This window comes from Rhodamnia argentea, chromosome 5 (assembly GCF_020921035.1).
Source record: "Rhodamnia argentea isolate NSW1041297 chromosome 5, ASM2092103v1, whole genome shotgun sequence".
Taxonomy (NCBI): Eukaryota; Viridiplantae; Streptophyta; class Magnoliopsida; order Myrtales; family Myrtaceae; genus Rhodamnia; species Rhodamnia argentea.
The window spans coordinates 25,886,101-25,903,113 of NC_063154.1; the positions used below are offsets into that span (position 1 = coordinate 25,886,101).

The 17,013-nt window shown below is 38.4% G+C and overlaps 1 protein-coding gene across 1 annotated transcript in view; it reads left to right on the forward strand.

Moving 5' to 3' along the window:
- Positions 1–1,117: 1,117 nt before the first annotated feature.
- Positions 1,118–17,013, forward strand: part of LOC115732964 (disease resistance protein RUN1-like) — an 86,512-nt gene continuing 70,616 nt past the window's right edge. The window contains exons 1-4 of the mRNA XM_048278817.1: positions 1,118–1,829; positions 2,394–2,520; positions 5,801–5,854; positions 9,691–9,711. Coding sequence (XP_048134774.1) covers positions 1,132–1,829; positions 2,394–2,520; positions 5,801–5,854; positions 9,691–9,711 — 900 coding nt within the window. The 5' untranslated portion in view covers positions 1,118–1,131. The remainder of the gene's footprint in view (positions 1,830–2,393; positions 2,521–5,800; positions 5,855–9,690; positions 9,712–17,013) is intronic.

Genomic DNA, 17,013 nt, shown 5'->3' on the forward strand with positions numbered 1-17,013 from the left:
GTGTCACATGCTGAATGGTGGTCTGGATCACGTCAGATTTCCCACGTCTGTACCTAATATTTTCTTGAAGAAAGGGAGGCGACAATCACTTCGTCTGCTTCCTTTGTGGGGCACTGTGGATTGCGTGAGAGAAAAGATGACGGTCAAATCCTGTCGGCTTGTCATTCACGTTATGCATCCATCGGCTGGTTAGACTTGGGACATAATTTTGACCAAAAGAAAAAAAAAGAAATTTGGACATTACGGAACTTTGCTAGCACTTTTTTTTTAATAACTATAAGATTAACAACATATTATTAATCACAAATTTTTAATTATTTATTATTTATATTTTTTATGACTCATAATATGTTATCAATTTCATAGTGAATTAAAAATTGTCATACAAACATATTCCGACATTATGTACATCTAGGGTTTACCTACCTTCTCCGATTAGACTTGGTCATTTCTTATTAATTCTCATGCGTCATAACTCATAAACGTTATTAAATTGTCGGCCCTTTGCAGTTTGCTTTTAAGATAACCTGTCGTGGCTTATTTTTAGGAAGTTTTCAAATAATAACTTAAAATAGCGCCATTTTCTCAAAATCATAGCACTCTTACAATCAATCAATAGAATAATATAATATCTTAAACAACGCTACCTATAATTGGTAATTTTCCTCAATATTTGTGATCTTTTCGTAAGTTATTGTACATGATAAGTTGGTAATCGTTTTCGAAATATAGTGATTTACTTACTATATCTCTTAATTTTCTTCGAATAGCGTTATAAAGGAATTGATTATATAATAGTTTTCGAGTGAGTATTGTGCTAACAATCCGTTTTGGACTACAAACACCAATAAAAATTAATTAAAATTATTATGCAGTCCATTCTTTCAAGATTTTATGACTCTCCATATATTATTATTAAGTGATCCGAAAATTTTTATCCTAGTAAATCCACCTTATAAGATGGCTGTTTTTCTCGAATGGTCCTAAATAATTGTTGTCTTTTTTTTTCTTCTTGTAATATATTTTGTCTTAAATTAACGGCTAAGATTGAACGATCGGCAAGGCAAACCCGGTTCGGTTGACTTGACCATTCTGTACAAACCAGGTGCAGTGGAAACTGGACGACGAGAGATGGAGGGGAAGACGGAGCCGAGCATGGCTGAATCCGCAGGCATAAAACGGAAAGTACGCGAAGATGAACCGGCAAGGCTGAAACAAGATACGATAGAGTTAGAGGTTGAACCGAGTATGGCTGAATACTCTGGCGAAGGTAGGAGAAGAGTCGAAGTTGAACCAGCGAGGCTGAACCAAGATCCGATGAAGTTAGAGGCCGAATTAAGTATGAATAAAGATACGAAGTCAGAGGCTGAATCAAGTGTCGCTGAATCAGAATATGAAGTGTTCCTGAGTTTCACAGGATCCGACAATCTCTTTGGGTTCGTTGATTCCCTCCATTGCAGCTTGTTAGCTGACGGCATTCGCGTTTTCAGAGGTCTCGAAACCGTTTGTACTGCCAAAGAGCTTCGGCTATCGGTGTACAGCTCCAAGATCTACATACCTATCTTTTCCAGAAACTACGCTCGTAGCCCTCGGTGCCTTGACGCGCTCGCACTCATGGTGGAACACACAGCTAGATCAGGTGGGACGAAAGAGATCCTGCCTGTTTTCTACGATGTGGAACGGTTTGATGTGAAGCTGGAATCGTCACTCTACGGAGACGCCCTGGACGCGCACGGGCCGATGTGGGGCGCTGAGAAAGTCGAGCAGTGGAAGGAGGCTCTTGTGGAGGCTAATAAAGTTGAGGGATGGAATAGCAGCTCATATAAAGGGTACATTTCATCTGTCTTGTTCTCATGTGGTTTCTTCTTATTTGTTTACTGGATCGACCGAGGTTTGTCGAGTATGTGAGAAGATCACATCCTTTTTCCAGCAGAAAATGCAAGTGTTGGTCGACTCTGCTATAATTGTTTTGTTCTGTTGAAATATCCACCCCACTTGACAATGTGGTTCCCATGCTCTTTTTATCCTTTTTGTTAGTCAAATTTCAAGTGCCACTCCTAATACGGCTTGCACAAGTATTGTAACATCCACGTCGCTTGACAATAGGGTTTATATGCTCCTTGTACATGCTCTTTATATGAGAAACTGTGACAATATAATCCATGAGTTGGACTAAGTACTTGCTGCAATGGCATTGTCGCATCTTCACACGATTACTGAACATTAGTGTAGTATGTTTAGCATTCCTTTGCATCAGGTAAATCGCATGCTGAAGTTCAGGACCAGTGATCTTTTACCACATCCAAATTGTCTTTTCATTGTGTTGTTGGTTGGGTGGTAGGTCCTGAGATTGCATCTGTTAATGGTTTTGGAATCGAGATTTTTTCCTGCAGTGGCAGTCAACGGGATCTTGTCACATTGATCACTAGAGAAATTTCACTTAAGCTGAAGATAGGGCATAATTATGAGCATGAAGATCTGTTCGATGGTGCTGATCACATGTTATTCTACAGGAGATCGGTATAATTCTTTGTTCCTATTCTTGTCTCTTCTTGAGTACTATCTCCTAAAGATTGTACCTGTTGATGTAGTCAGTTTCAGCTTAAAGCGTGTTTACATCATATAGCTAAAACTCTAATCGCTAAGAGCATGACATACGGTTGTTGTAAAGTTGGAATATATTAGAAAAAGAAGGTAAAAACATGAAATGAAACTACAAGAGGATGCAAGTCTCGTCTGAACTGTGAAGTAGCTTGCATATACTTCAACTTTTCAGAAGCTAGTTACCCTCGCAAGAATAGAATCCCCAAAGAATTGAGGGGCAATTCTACACTTCGGAAGTATCATTGGTGTATTTAATCGAAGACCAAATCGTAGATTGTCGGTTTGATGGTCGACTTGACTACAATAGCTGGATGTATAGTTGTTATCGCTTTAGACCACCAAACAAAAATGTTACAACATTATTCTTTTAACTACGGATTAATCTCATGAAAAACTCCAAACCGGTACATATGTGATAAATTTATTCCGAATGATTTTTTTTACCACAAAAAACTCCTAAAGCGATACACATATGACAAATTTACCCCAAACAAATACACAGATGATAAATTTACCCTTCGTTAGTTTTTCGTAAATTTAAGATCTTTCGTAAATTTAAGTATGCAATTGCTGAGTTGGATGACACGTAACAATTCAAGGTGTACCATTTTGAAATTTTTACTCTTTGTTATCACAAGTGTCTGAATTTTGGATTTTTCGTGATATTAATCCAATATAACGGAGGGTAACTTTGTCATGGGTGTATCGGTTTGTGATTTTTCGTGGTAAAAAAATTTAGTTTAGGTTAAATTTATCACGTATTTGCCAGTTTAGGATTTTTGGAGGCCAAAAAAACAGTTTGAAGTAAATTTGTCTGAGATGTACTGGTTTGGGGTTTTTCGTGGTATTAACCCTTTAACTAAACAAAATTGATGGCAAAGTTGGTGTTAAGCTCACAATAGTAGTGACTCAACAATACCTCTTGCCTCTTAATTGTTAAGGAGCGTTGGTGCATCAAAACTGACATTACTAAAGCATTACTGTTAGAAATATTTAATTTCGAGGCTTTTGTAGTTTCTGGCAAACAATAACCACATTGTTTACTCATGGAGGCATTGTTTGTCATGCAACTTCACTGTAGTAACCAAAATCCCGTAATTGCTTTCTGATACAACGAAGTCACCTTTTTTTCCTGTCAACATAGCCTTATGCAACCGACAGGGTGAGCCAATTGCCCGAGACGTGCATGTTACTTGGATAAGTATGGTCGGCTTAACCTTAATCGCACTCATATCATAAATTGGTCAAGCAATCTATACACAATTAATAAGCATGTTGTGAATCAGTTGATATCGTTTGACTTGTTCATATGACACTTTAACTAGACATGCTTAATTAAATGGGTTAACACGTGTCTAGGTGAATGAGGACATGTTAACAGACCTCTAAACACATTTTTACACTTTTATAAGTAAGAGCTGATATCTTAAAAATGTTAAATATATCTTGTTGTGTGACATGCTTAATTATCATACTGTCTTTGGATTTCAAAGTTGGGTCTGAATACTGACCTGTCGTGTTCAACTTGGACGTGGATTTGACATGATACAATTATGATACTTAGCAGATTTATGATTAGAAAACACAAGATATTAGACCTAGCAGCCACCACCTTGAGCTTATGTCCTATAAGCTTGTTTACCACTTCTGATTGCTCAGGGTATCTTCGATTCATATTTCGTCGACATATCCTTCCTAATTCACATCTTTCTTTGTTGAAAGAATTTCCTTTGTAATTTCTTACATAGGGATTCAAAAAATACCGGATCTCCGCCTGTCCGTTTAGGCTTTTTGATGCTTAGCGAGCCAGATTTATTTATGGATTTCCCCATATTGGAGACAGGAGTTATACGGTCCTTTCTTCAACTTAGAAAGGATGCAAGCTGAAAATGATTGCATTGGAGGAACTTCACTAGAGGTTATCTTCAATTACCTATCTAGTCTCTTAGCTAAACATTAGTTACGACATCTCAACTAACAGGTCATATAATTGATTGGCAGGCACATTCAGCCCTCATGTTTGTTGTAAAGAATCTCCCATCCTTCCTTAGAATTAGTAGCATTTGAAACCTTCTCGAACATGGAATCATCTAGAGCTTGATAAATGATTGACAGGGCATATTTATCTTTTATTTGAACCTTCTCCAAGGCAGTCTTCTGATTTTGACTTAAGGTGGCTTTGTCCTTTGGCTCATCTTAGCCTTTGTTGACAAGTTCCATATACCATAGGCACGGGGTAAGGCTTTCATTCTGACAGCCCAATTACCAAAGCTTTCTTTGGTAAGATGAGGGTATTGAAGCGGAAGTTGATTGTTTGCTGAGGCCATGACCACAAATGTAGGCTCTAATACTCGTTCACAGAATAATTTGAATGTGGAACACTTACAGTTTACTTAACTCGACTCTAATCAAGAAAAAGAAGGAAACAAATAGGAGAAACTCTCAAATGAAATTGAACTTCTATATCCACCCACACTTTTTTCTTTTTCTTTTTCTTATGAAATGATCACAAGACTTGTCTTTGTATACGCTTGTTACACGACTCTTTCTCTTAAATAACTCATATATGTATGTAGCATTACAAGGAGATAAATTTCTTCGATTGACAAAACATTTAACAAGACAGAAACGTGAACATTCAAGACGCATGCATATAGAACATTCATGATTTTGGTTTGATTACTAGTAGGAGCAAACTAGCTCCTACAATACTCTGAGTACACTTCTATTCTCAAAAGTGCATTTATAAGTTGTAAGTCATAAAGAATATCTTATCTCTTATGGTTCTTTGAAAGTGTGAATTTTGGATCAACTGTGATGATCGATAGTTTGAACTTTGAGAGAAGTCGGACATACCCACTTCTATTTTTCAGAAAAAACCAAAACAATCCCCTCTTAACATCCAAATTCTATCTTTAAATGGTTTTTGCATTTTACTGCTTTTACCACATACGATGGATCGGTCATCGATGGTAAAAGAATGTTAAATTTCTAGATGGCTGATGATTTTCTGTGCTGGTGCTTTGGGGAAGCGGTGTGCGATGGGATCGTGCAAATTATGCTCGTGTTTCCTTCCTCATCCCATGGGAGTGATTGTAATAATAATGATAATAATAATTATTATTACTTTTTATTGTCGATCTTGCACCTTTAAGCAATATCTGAAGGGAAACTCTTGCTTGATTTACTATTGCAGGCATCCACGAGATGGGTCCAGATAAAATCGGTAGTTGCCTTTCTGTGCCTCCTTTTCACTTTGATGAGACGTCAACGGATATGGGTGGTATGTTACTCAGTTAGGCATTTTGGCACTATCTTCTGTTTATTGTATTGAAAGAAAGAGGGTATTCCGTTTCGGCTTTTTGATGCTTACTAAGCCAGATTTACTTATAGATTTTTCCATAATGGACAGGAGTATCCTTTTCTAGCCTTGCGGCAACACCCTTTCTCATGTGCAAGCCGGACTACGAGCAGCACGGGGAATTTTGACTACGCACATTCACCCGGAATTTTGACCACGCACATTCGCGAAAGGGTAAGCATTGGCTCTAATACCATGTTAGAAAGTTCGATCCAAAAGCTTAAGCTAATTGGTGGAGAGAGATTATATGAATATAAAAAGCATTTAGGATCCATTGTCAAGCAATGTGGGATAATACTTCAACATGTCTTAAGGTTAATTTAGTTTCCTGAACTTGATGAATACTTTGGAGGGACTATTTTTGAGGTTATCTTCAACTACCTATCTAGTCTGTCAGCTAAACATCAGTTACAACATCTCAGTCAACATGCATGCGATTGATTGGCAGGAACCTTCAGAGGACATGTTTCACAGAAAGGAGTTATCATTGCGAAGTTACAATCCCTTTGTGTATTTCTTCACTTCTCTTCCCCTCCCCTATCAACTTACGTTCTCCTAAACTTCAGTACCTTCATAGGAGCTTAAAGACAGTCAAATATTGCAAATAATTAGCTTATTGGACAAGGAAGTAAACGACTTGATATGCACTGCAAGCATTTGTTTCTCTGCTTCTCCTTCATTGCCTAGAGGTTTGAAGACTTTGGAATACTAATTTATTGCTCTTGCAAGTTAGGTCGCGGTATGGTCTGTTAGAGAGGAACTCTTAGCTGGGTCTAGGCTAAAATGCTCTAAAGATAGGAAAAGCATTTTGCTCTGGTACCATGGTCTGGGTTATTTGGAAAGAAAGATAGATGGGCTTTTAAGATTGAGGAAATTTCTATTGGTGCTCCAAAAGAATAGTTGGCTTTCCACCTTACTTTTTTGGAAAGAGGAGGCAGCTCTTAAGATGGCGAGTCTGTTTTGAATTTCTTTGATATTTTTTAACTCCTAGAATGTAAATGGGAGGTTCACTTGGTGCTCTTGAACATACTCGTTGAAAGAGAATTTAGAAATTGTGAAAAGATTCACATCACTTTGAATGTTGACATCGGCGCTTAAGATATGAGGTCTTTCATACTAAATAAGAATTAAAATATGGCTACCAGATCAAAACTAAATTTGAAATGCTAAAAGTGATATATAGAACTGTACTGAATTACAAAATTACCCATATAGGCATTATAATGGTCGCTTGGAATGCTAGGATGTCAAATGATATTGCTAAGAGGCCGCCATGAAAATTTTTCTAAGGGACTGGCGATGGTATTTAGTTTGATCACAGGAAAGAAAACTTGAAGAGTTAAGAGTTAATATTTTGGAAGTAACGGTGGTGGCAAAAACTAAGAGAGGAGGTAAAAAGTTTTGGTGAACCCTAGATTAGATGGGTTACGATATTTTCATGAACTTCCATAGACTACACTACAAATGTAACTGGTCTTTGTTATCTGAAGCTTACTTTCGGTGATTGATATGATTATTTTGGCATCATTGGATAGGTAATGCTTTGCATAATTTTGTTTTCAACAAGTACTGATTTTGATAATTGTTTTGATTTTCAAACTTGAAGGACTGTGCAAAAATGAAATGTGTGACTAGATTTATATATAAAAAAAGATAAATTACAAGCTTAATTGTGATTGGCGTTACTTTGGTGATTGTAATCAACATGGCTAAACCACCATAATCGGTTTTTCCGATGATGTAAAGAATGTATAGTTGCTTTCTAGTTAAACCCTAAATTAGATACAACTACACAATTTGTGCCATGAAAATTTTGCAATACATTATATTGAGGTTAACACCCATGATAAAAAGTGTAGGAATATTGTCCAAAGTACATTTGTGGTAGAGTAAGAGGGACTATTAATCCTATTCTTTCTCTCATTAGTATCAAGAGTAGCAAGAGGGAGAGGAGCTTTGTAATGATATGGATCAACGACAAAGCTCCATTTCATCCACTTTCTAGGTGCATAATAGATTCGTTTTTTATTTAATCTCATGAAAGATGAAATCCAGCACAGACTATCCATAATCTCTCCTCTTTTTTCAGATTCTCCATTTTTTTTTCCATATTTATCAGAAATTGTCTTTTCAAATCATGAATTCCCACCTTTGTAGCAATTTACAGAAAGAACCTTTCCATCTAATACAACATATTAATAGCTTGCTGCTTGGTGATTGTGGTTTTAGATCACCGCAGTACTGATCTGATGCTCGATCTGTTTGATTATACAAAATAATGGCAGGTATATTGTTAATCTCATGATATCAGCGATTGAGTGTGTCTGTAGCTTTATGTTAAGTGGAGCAGCGCATCAAATTTGTTTCTTCAATACAGCATTACCTATTTATATATTTGTCTTATTTTTATTGTCTATTCTGTATTTACGAGCGTAATGTCTATCTTGGTGGATTGCAAATTCACTTGAATTGTAACTGTACTCGAACAGCCTGAATCCTTTCTTTCCTGTTTTTTTTTTGCATTTTCTTTTTGTGTGAAAAACAACTAAGTCACATTTGCGCATCCACCATTCACCACAGCCTTATGCATCTGCCAACTTCCGCTTATGTCCTGTCAGCTTCCTTTCCACTTCTTGTAGTTCAGCATATTAGAGGACTGAGAAACTTCTTATGGTGCTTCACTTTCTTTTATTTTTTGGTGGACCCTAGTTCTGAGGTGATTATACACAATTGTTGATAAAGTGGAGAATTTTTATACTGGTCTCAATTCATTGCTGCCGAGACACTTAATAGCTGTGGTACCATGAATCATATTATCCAGTAAAGAATATAAGGGTACAACGATCTAGCTCTTAATGCTGTGCACCTTGTTTTAGGAAGGATAGTATTAGGGGAAGAACTAAACAGAAAGTGAAAATCTCCAACGAATTGCTACAAATGAAGATAGAAAGAGCAGGATTGGAGAACCGATAGAGAAATGTTGTCTATGCAATGAACCCATAACGAGATGACGTGCCAGATCAGAAACACTCTCTGCAGGACAGGAAAATTGCAAAAGATCATTTAAAAGCTGGAACTTGCAAGGAATATTGTGGCTCATGGTTCCTGGAAAGTGAAAATCTCCTCCAACAAATGAAGATAGAAATAGTGGGATTGGAGAATCGATAGAAATGTTGTCTATGCAATGGAACCACAACGGGATGACATGCCAGATTAGAAAGACTTTATGCAGGACTGGAAAATTGCAAAAGATCATTTACAAGTTGTAACTCGCAAGGAATATTGTGGTTTCTCATTGTTCTCGGAAAATGAAAACTTCCGATCGACTGTGGTGATCGATACTTTGGACTTTGAGAAGGAAGATTCACATATCAAGTTCTGTTTTCACAGAAAACCTAAAGCATCCTTCTTTAGATACTGTCTTTAAGTGGTTTTTGCATTTTACTGCTTTTACAGCTTACGATAGGTCTGTCATCGATGCGTCAAAAGTGTTAACTTTCTCGATGGCTGATGATTTTCTGTGCTGGTTTTTTACGGAAGCAGTAGAAGATGGGATCGTTGAAATTATGTTTGTGTTTTCGTCCTCATGCTGTGGGACTAGCTTTTGCTCATTATGAATCTTGCACTTTTAAGCAAGATCTCTAGGGAAACTCAGACTCGATTAATTATTGCAGGGAGCCAGGAAGTGGTCCCTGATAAGAACGGTATTTCTTTTCCTTTTCAGACTTCGAAGGATAAGAAACAGGGTATGTTAGTCATTTAAACCTATCTATTGCACTATCTTTTATTTACTGTAGATTATGCACATTTAAATGAGGTAAGGGCTAGAAAGCACAGGCACTCTCCTGTGGCCTCCATATCATGTTGGACATGTCTATGTCGTCCAACATCCCGATAAGCCATTCCAACATGCATGAAGTCAATTTTAAAATGTAAGTCTATCATAAATATAAATACTTAAATCAAATAGCTAGCCACCTCAAAATTAATATACCCAGGCAATCCCAAAAAAATTAATCATGAATCCTCAACAGAAGAAGAAGAAACTCACCACCGATATAAATATACATTTATATATAACGTGTCCCAACGTATTGGAATTCTTTATTTTTTTAAGAAGTAGCATGTCGGCGTGTTGTGTTGCGTGTTGATGTCGATGTCGATGTAACTTAGGATAAGGTAAACTCCAACCAGCAGGTGACTCAGAGGTGGTCCCCGATAAGGGCGGTGGTTATCTTTCTGTGCTTCCTTTTCAGACTACTCGGAGAAATAGGCTTTTTGATGCTTCGTTAGCCAGATTTACATATAGATTTTCCCATAATGGATTCATGAAAGTGAATGATTGCATTGGCGGGACTTCAGTAGAGGTTATCTTCAATTACCTGGACATTAGTTTCAACATATCAACTAACAAGGCATAATGATTGATTGGCAGGCACATTCAAAGCACATGTTTCAGAGAATGGCGTCATCATCCGGAACTTACGGTACCTCTGTATGTTTCTTCACTTCTCTTCCCCTCCTTAGTAAGGTTATGTTTTCCTAAACTTGTACCTTTATAGGAGCTTGAAGATAGTCAAGTATTGCAAATAATTAGCTTATTGGACACAGAAGTAAAAGATGTGCGGATTGTTGGAATCCATGGGAGAGATGGTGTTGGAAAGACTGCACTTGCCAAGACTGTTTATAAAAGAATCTCCCTTCACTATGACGCTTGCAGTTTTCTTGCGGGGATTGAAGATACGATGCGGCATCCTGGTGGTGTTCAGTATCTTCAAACCAAGTTGATCTTTGATATTTTGAAAAGAGAGTATGAGGTTGCTTCTGCTTTCAGAGGAGTAGGAATTTTGAAAGAAATATTTAGAAATATGAAAGTTCTCCTTGTTCTCGATGATTTAGAAAATGGTTCCCTTCTCAAGGAGTTTGTAGGGGCTAAGCTTGATTGGTTTGGTTCTGGAAGTAGAATAATTGTCACATCAAAACAAAGAAGCATTCTTCAAAGCTTTGTTGATCGAGGGATGGCTCATAGTTACGATGTTAGTCCAATGGATGATAATCGAGCTTTCGACCTTTTCTGGCAGTATGCAATGGGAATGAGTTCCAAACTACATCCATATGCTGAAATTGGAAACAAAATAGTCAAGGCTGCAGAGGGACTTCCACTACTTGTCAAAGTTTTTGGTTCTTTTTTGCATGGTAAGGGACGAGAAGAATGGATGAAATTCAAAGATCTCGTACAACAATTTCAGCAAGATTACCAGAAGATTCTAAGCATAGTTTATGAAGCATTAGATCAAAAGCAAAAGCAGATATATCTTGATATTGCATGTTTTCTCCCCGACGTGGATTGTAGGACTGCCTCATATATGTGGCATGATTATGATCGTCCTCATGATGAAGTTGAGGTCCTTCGTCGAATGTCCCTATTAGAAATGGAAGAAAATAAAATAGGCATGCACAGTGTGCTAAGGTGCTTCGCCAGGAAGATTATTTACCAAAGTTTCCATGATCCAGGAACTCGTGTTAGGTTTTACATTCCTGCCATAGCCCACGACACAAAGAGGAGGAAAAGGGTATGTCCGGGAAAAAAGTAGCGTGCAGGCTCTAATTCGTTTTTCAATTTTCCTTGAAAAGGTTTCCCAAATGGAGCATTTTCTTTACCTCATGATCCATAGTGAAAATTTCATTGTCTTAGGACTTCCACATGTTTCTCTACTTGACTTTTATGGTCTATCGTGCAGGGATCAGACCACCTTAACACTATTATGGCAGGCTTCGAGATCCTACCGAGCATGACATTTCTCAGCTTGGGTCACACCAATGTTGGTGGAAGATTTGCAGATGCCTTATTGAACATTCGGTGGCTTCACTGGCAAGGGTGCCCTCAAGATTTTGAAGCAATCAGCATTCATTTAGGCAACCTAGTTATTCTTGATCTTTCCTGGAGTAAGGTTGCAGAATCCTGGGGAGGTTGGAAAGGAATTAAGGTGTTTTATAGCTCATTTCTTGTTTAAGTAAAATTGAGAGTTCTGCGCCATCTGAAAATTTTCACTTGTTATGCAGATGGAGCGTTTGAAAGTCTTGAATCTTACAGGTTGTGCGGACTTATTAGTTACCCCCAGCTTCTCTTGTTACCCAAACTTGGAGATACTGATTCTTGAGCGATGCTCTCAATTGGTTCACTTAGATTCTTCAATTAATGATCTGAAGCTCTTGGTTACCCTGAATTTGAGGTTCTGCTCCGAGCTCACTATGTTACCTGCGGAAATGGATGGGATGAATGCTTTAGAAGAGCTCCTGATTGATGGCACTTCCATACGAGAACTTCCTGCATCGATAGGAAAATTGGTTCAACTGCAAACTCTTAGTGCCACTAATTGCTTCTCATTGGTTCGGCTTCCTGGTTCAGTTTGTGAACTTCAAGCTCTTTCATTGCTAGCCTTGGATAACGCGAAAATTCTTGAACTCCCGGAGTCAATTGGAGACTTGGGGGAACTCAGGCTCTTGTCTTTGAGGGATTGTCATGGGCTAGGAAAGCTTCCGGAATCCATTGGCAAACTGGCCGGCTCGTTAGTAGAGCTGGATATCTCGGGTACGGGTATTTCGAAATTGCCCGAGTCGACTAGAAACCTGCGGAGTTTGAAATTGCTGAAGATGGATTCTTGTTTCTTAAGAGAATTTCCTCCTTACATTGGAGAGTTGACAGACCTGGAAGAGGTACATGCGTCCTGGTGCAGGAGTTTGGAGGGAGTGATTCCGAGTCAGATTTCGAAACTGCATCGTCTCAGAGAACTGAGGCTTCGAGGTACTCGTATATCCAGCCTTCCATCAGAAATCCAACTCATGTCAAGTCTTCAGACTCTTGATTTGCTACACTGCGACTTTCTTAAAGAGTTGCCTCCCCTTTTTTCTAGCTCAGTTGATCTGTATGTCAATCCCGGCCTGATGCAAAATATGATAGACTCTTCAATTCTGCCGTAGGTGGCATTTATCGCCATAAATAATTGTGTTAGTTTGGATTGGATGGTTGAGTGTTGTCATTTGCCCTGACAAGTAGCGTGGATTACGTTAGGCCACCGGCAATTTTAGAGTTATGTCGACCTACTCTTTGTAATGAGTGTCAATCAGATCAAATGCTCATGTCATTGAGAATTAACTGTAGAGAAAATGCTTTATGTCGTCCCAAATTTGCCGTGTTGTACATAGTAGTTTTTGAAGGAAAGCAGTCAACTTCACGAGTGACCAAAGTTCTCATCCTAGGATCGCGTTAATTTATAAACCTTTGCTTGGAAATTTATTTGAATGAATTAGGATACCGATTTTCTTTTTTTCAGGGGATGAACACAAGCAGCGTCAAAATCTGTTTGGGAAAAGGAAAGTAGTTTGGGGGAATATGATGATTTTAATCTAAATTAGCTATACTTTTCATAAAAGTAAATGCAGGTGGATTTACATTCATTGAGTAAATGAAGTCCTCCTGTGATGTTACATGGCCACCAGATATTGTAACGTGCACTCTAGCCACAAAAAACAAAAATGTCCTAGTTTGCGTTGTGATTGCAATGACTTAATACGGTCACTCTTCACGCAAAAGATGAAGTTCGCCTCGCCGGTCCGGTTAAAAACAGACCAGCCACATCGGGTCCACGACATCGTCATGAAGTCGCAACAGGTTTTCATTTTTTCTCGTCAGGTGATAGCAAGGATTGCTTTGTGTGGAAGGTCCGGCTTCAGTCGTAACAAAATCGATATCAAGGTAAAACAGAAGGTACATACCAAATCGAAGTCTTGTCTTATTTATCGACAAAAAGTTTTGTTTTGGGCTGACCCTAAGAAATTATATTTACCTTAGTAGGAAGATGGAGCAAAAGGAAAAATCTAGGTGTCGATCAGATCAGGTCGTTAGATCATCGACACCTAAATTTTGATAACCCGTTTTGCTATTCACACTGCATACGAAAGTTACCCCTAAAAGTGATGACGAGGATTGACGCACCGACAAGCGCACGTAGGATCATCTTAACAGCGGATTTTGGTAATGCCGAAGAGATCAACGAGGCAAATTAGAGATTGAGCCACTGGATTTTTCCAAATGAACAAGATAAAAAAATTCAGGGGGGACGTGATCTCTTTCCCCACGATTACATTGGGGCTGTTAGAAGATTTTCCAATGTAAATGCGATATCATCTCCTGTTTGTTAAGAGGTTTTAACGGAAACATGTGATCTTTTCGGACGTCCAGTGCCTCATAAGCACCTCAACCACACTATCTATCTTCATCCCGCTGTTGCTCTCCTCCGTGCGCCACCGCCCATCACCCGCCCATAAGCCGAGCCGATGGCCTCATCAACCGTCGGTCTTGAAGAAGAGAAGACATACTCACCATTACATTCAAGAGCCGATAGCTGCATGGGAAGCCCCTTTGATTGAAAAATCCCGGCATCCCTGTGGTCTCCCGTCCTTGTCTGACGGTGAACAACCATTTTCGACATTCCATGCTGCCATGGCTTTGCTGGCCGAACTTCGGAAAATGATGACCCAAAAGCTCGTACGCAAAGAAAGGAGCAAGGAGGAGATGGCACCACTCTTCCGTCTAATCGATGAGATAGCAAAGAGACTGCAACACCTGAAAGATTGCTGGGATAAGCTCGCTGAAGCTGATCAGGAAGTCAGCAAGTTTGGGCAACCAAGCATTGATATAAAGGACATCATGCCCACAGGATGAGATGATGATCTATCACATGATAGAACTGTCCAAGCAACCCGTCTTGCTATCGACGAGGAACCGGATGATAGGACGAATTCGGATCGCCTGGAGTAGGGGCATTGTATAATTTTCCCCATGCTCCTCTGTGTGCAAGAGTCTCTCCTGCTTTTTTGGATTTGGATTTCCTATTTCGTTCCTTTCGATAAAGTTTCATGTTCATGAAAATTTTCAGATTTTGAGGGCATGTAGAAGGAAACCCAATAGCATGGCTGCGACCAAAATTGCCTCCAACCGGGTCCTTGAGGAAAATGTCATATCGATCGAGCATTGATCTTGTGCCTCGTTATGGTATAAACAAATTATTGTATGGATTTACAGTACGGATCTATGCATTTTCTTGTGCCTTGCTTTAATTTCCTCCCAGTAACTACATCGTGGACGAGAAAAATCGAACGGCTATCTAGCGAATCCTTCATTCGATATGAAATTTCACGGAACGTGCGGCGGAGACAATCACTTCAATAAGGAAAAGGAGCAATCTGACTATCTTGGGTCTGCTGCATTACAAAATCAGGAAAAGGAACAATCCAACGGGCTTGAGTCTGCTGCATTATAAAATCGAACTGCCTCGAAGCTTATTGAACGTATTTGATGGCTCGACCCGCCAATCGGCCCGCGGTTTAAGTTACAAACAGAAGGTCCTTGGATCTTATGAAACTGTTTATCATTGAAAGCTCAACTCAACACATCACAAACGAAAATGGAGAGGACGGAGCAAAGGCATTGCACGGAAATGAATGAGCAAGAGAGAGAGGATGTATTTTAATTTAAAATTTGATGTCATAATTTAAGTTAGGCTCTTTGCACATTCATCGACTGTATGGATACTATCAAATCAAACCACTTAAGAACAATTTTGAGAAAAATATAGCGAAAAAGAAGAGTCGTTTTACTTTTGTGATATGATCCTCCATTCAATGAGCCAATAGGGTACTAGTTAAGTTTGGCTCCGAGGTCGTTGACCATCTGTCGCTTGGACTATGAGAATAATGGAATTAAGCACAGGATTGCCATGATAAATAATTTAACCCACTTTTTCTTTCTGTCTGGCTGCTATGAACGTACGACCCAAGTCATGGAATTCCCTTTTTAATTTGTTTTTCTTTTTCGGTCAATTTAACGTAGAATTTCCAAATTTAAAAACCCACACTTGGGGCACATTGTTGTTATTTTTGAGCTAATAATCTTGTCTAACACATCTAACCAACAAAATAGTTGGAAGCCTTCTTTGACCTAATACTTTAACAGACAGTAAGTACAATGAACCAACAACTGAATTCGATTGAATTTTCTTATTATGGTAACGATGCTTGATTGACAACGAGTTTGATTTCAATTGACGAAGGAGTTAATAGTTTGATTCATTGACTTTCTTTGCTTCAGTCCTTTTGGAGTTTACGTTAATGCTTACTTTGTGAGGGCATCAAGAGATTATCTACTTGAAAAAGAGAATGTTCATCATATTAGAAACCACAGGAGAATCGTGGAGCTGGCCACTGAAGTTCAGAAATTCTCAGTTCTGCAGCAAAAAGAGAATGTTCATCATATTTTGAGAATTTGATGCATCTCGATTGGGCAGTAATGTACATCGGCCTCACAATAGCCGGAGTTGAGAACTGTGAAGGAAATAAAGGTTTATGAATGTGGTTAGGGCTTGAGAAGGGAAAAGTGTTCAAAAAGTCCTAAACTTATTGTATTAGTGTCAATTCAATCCTAAACCTATTGCATTAGTGTCAATTCAGTCCTAAATCTTTTACATTTTTGTTAGTTTAGTCCCAAGACTTTTCGCATTTGTACAAATTTAGTCAATCCAGTCAATTTTGGTTAGAAATCGCTAACGTGGATGTCGATTATCCTACTTGGAACGGCTGGCGTTGAAAAATTATGAAAAAATTATCAAATATATTTGAAATAATATTAAAAAAAATATGCACGTCAGCGTCTAGGCGTTCCACGTAGGACAATCGACGTCCGCATTAGCAATTTCCTACTAAAATTGACCAGATTGACTCAATTTGTACCAATGCAAAAAGTCTTAAGACTAAATTGGCACAAATATAAAAGATTTAAGGTTGAATTAGCACTAATTCAAACGTTTTAGGATTGAATTGACAAAAAAAAAAAAATTAAGATTGAATTGGCATAAGTGCAAAAAGTCTAGAATTTTTTGACACTTTTTCCATTTGAGAATGATCTCTTATCAGTCTTTGTTGTTCGCTAAGATCAAGACCATATTGGCTGAGGAAAAACGAGAATCTAGTTATTCTAGTTCTTGCTTGGA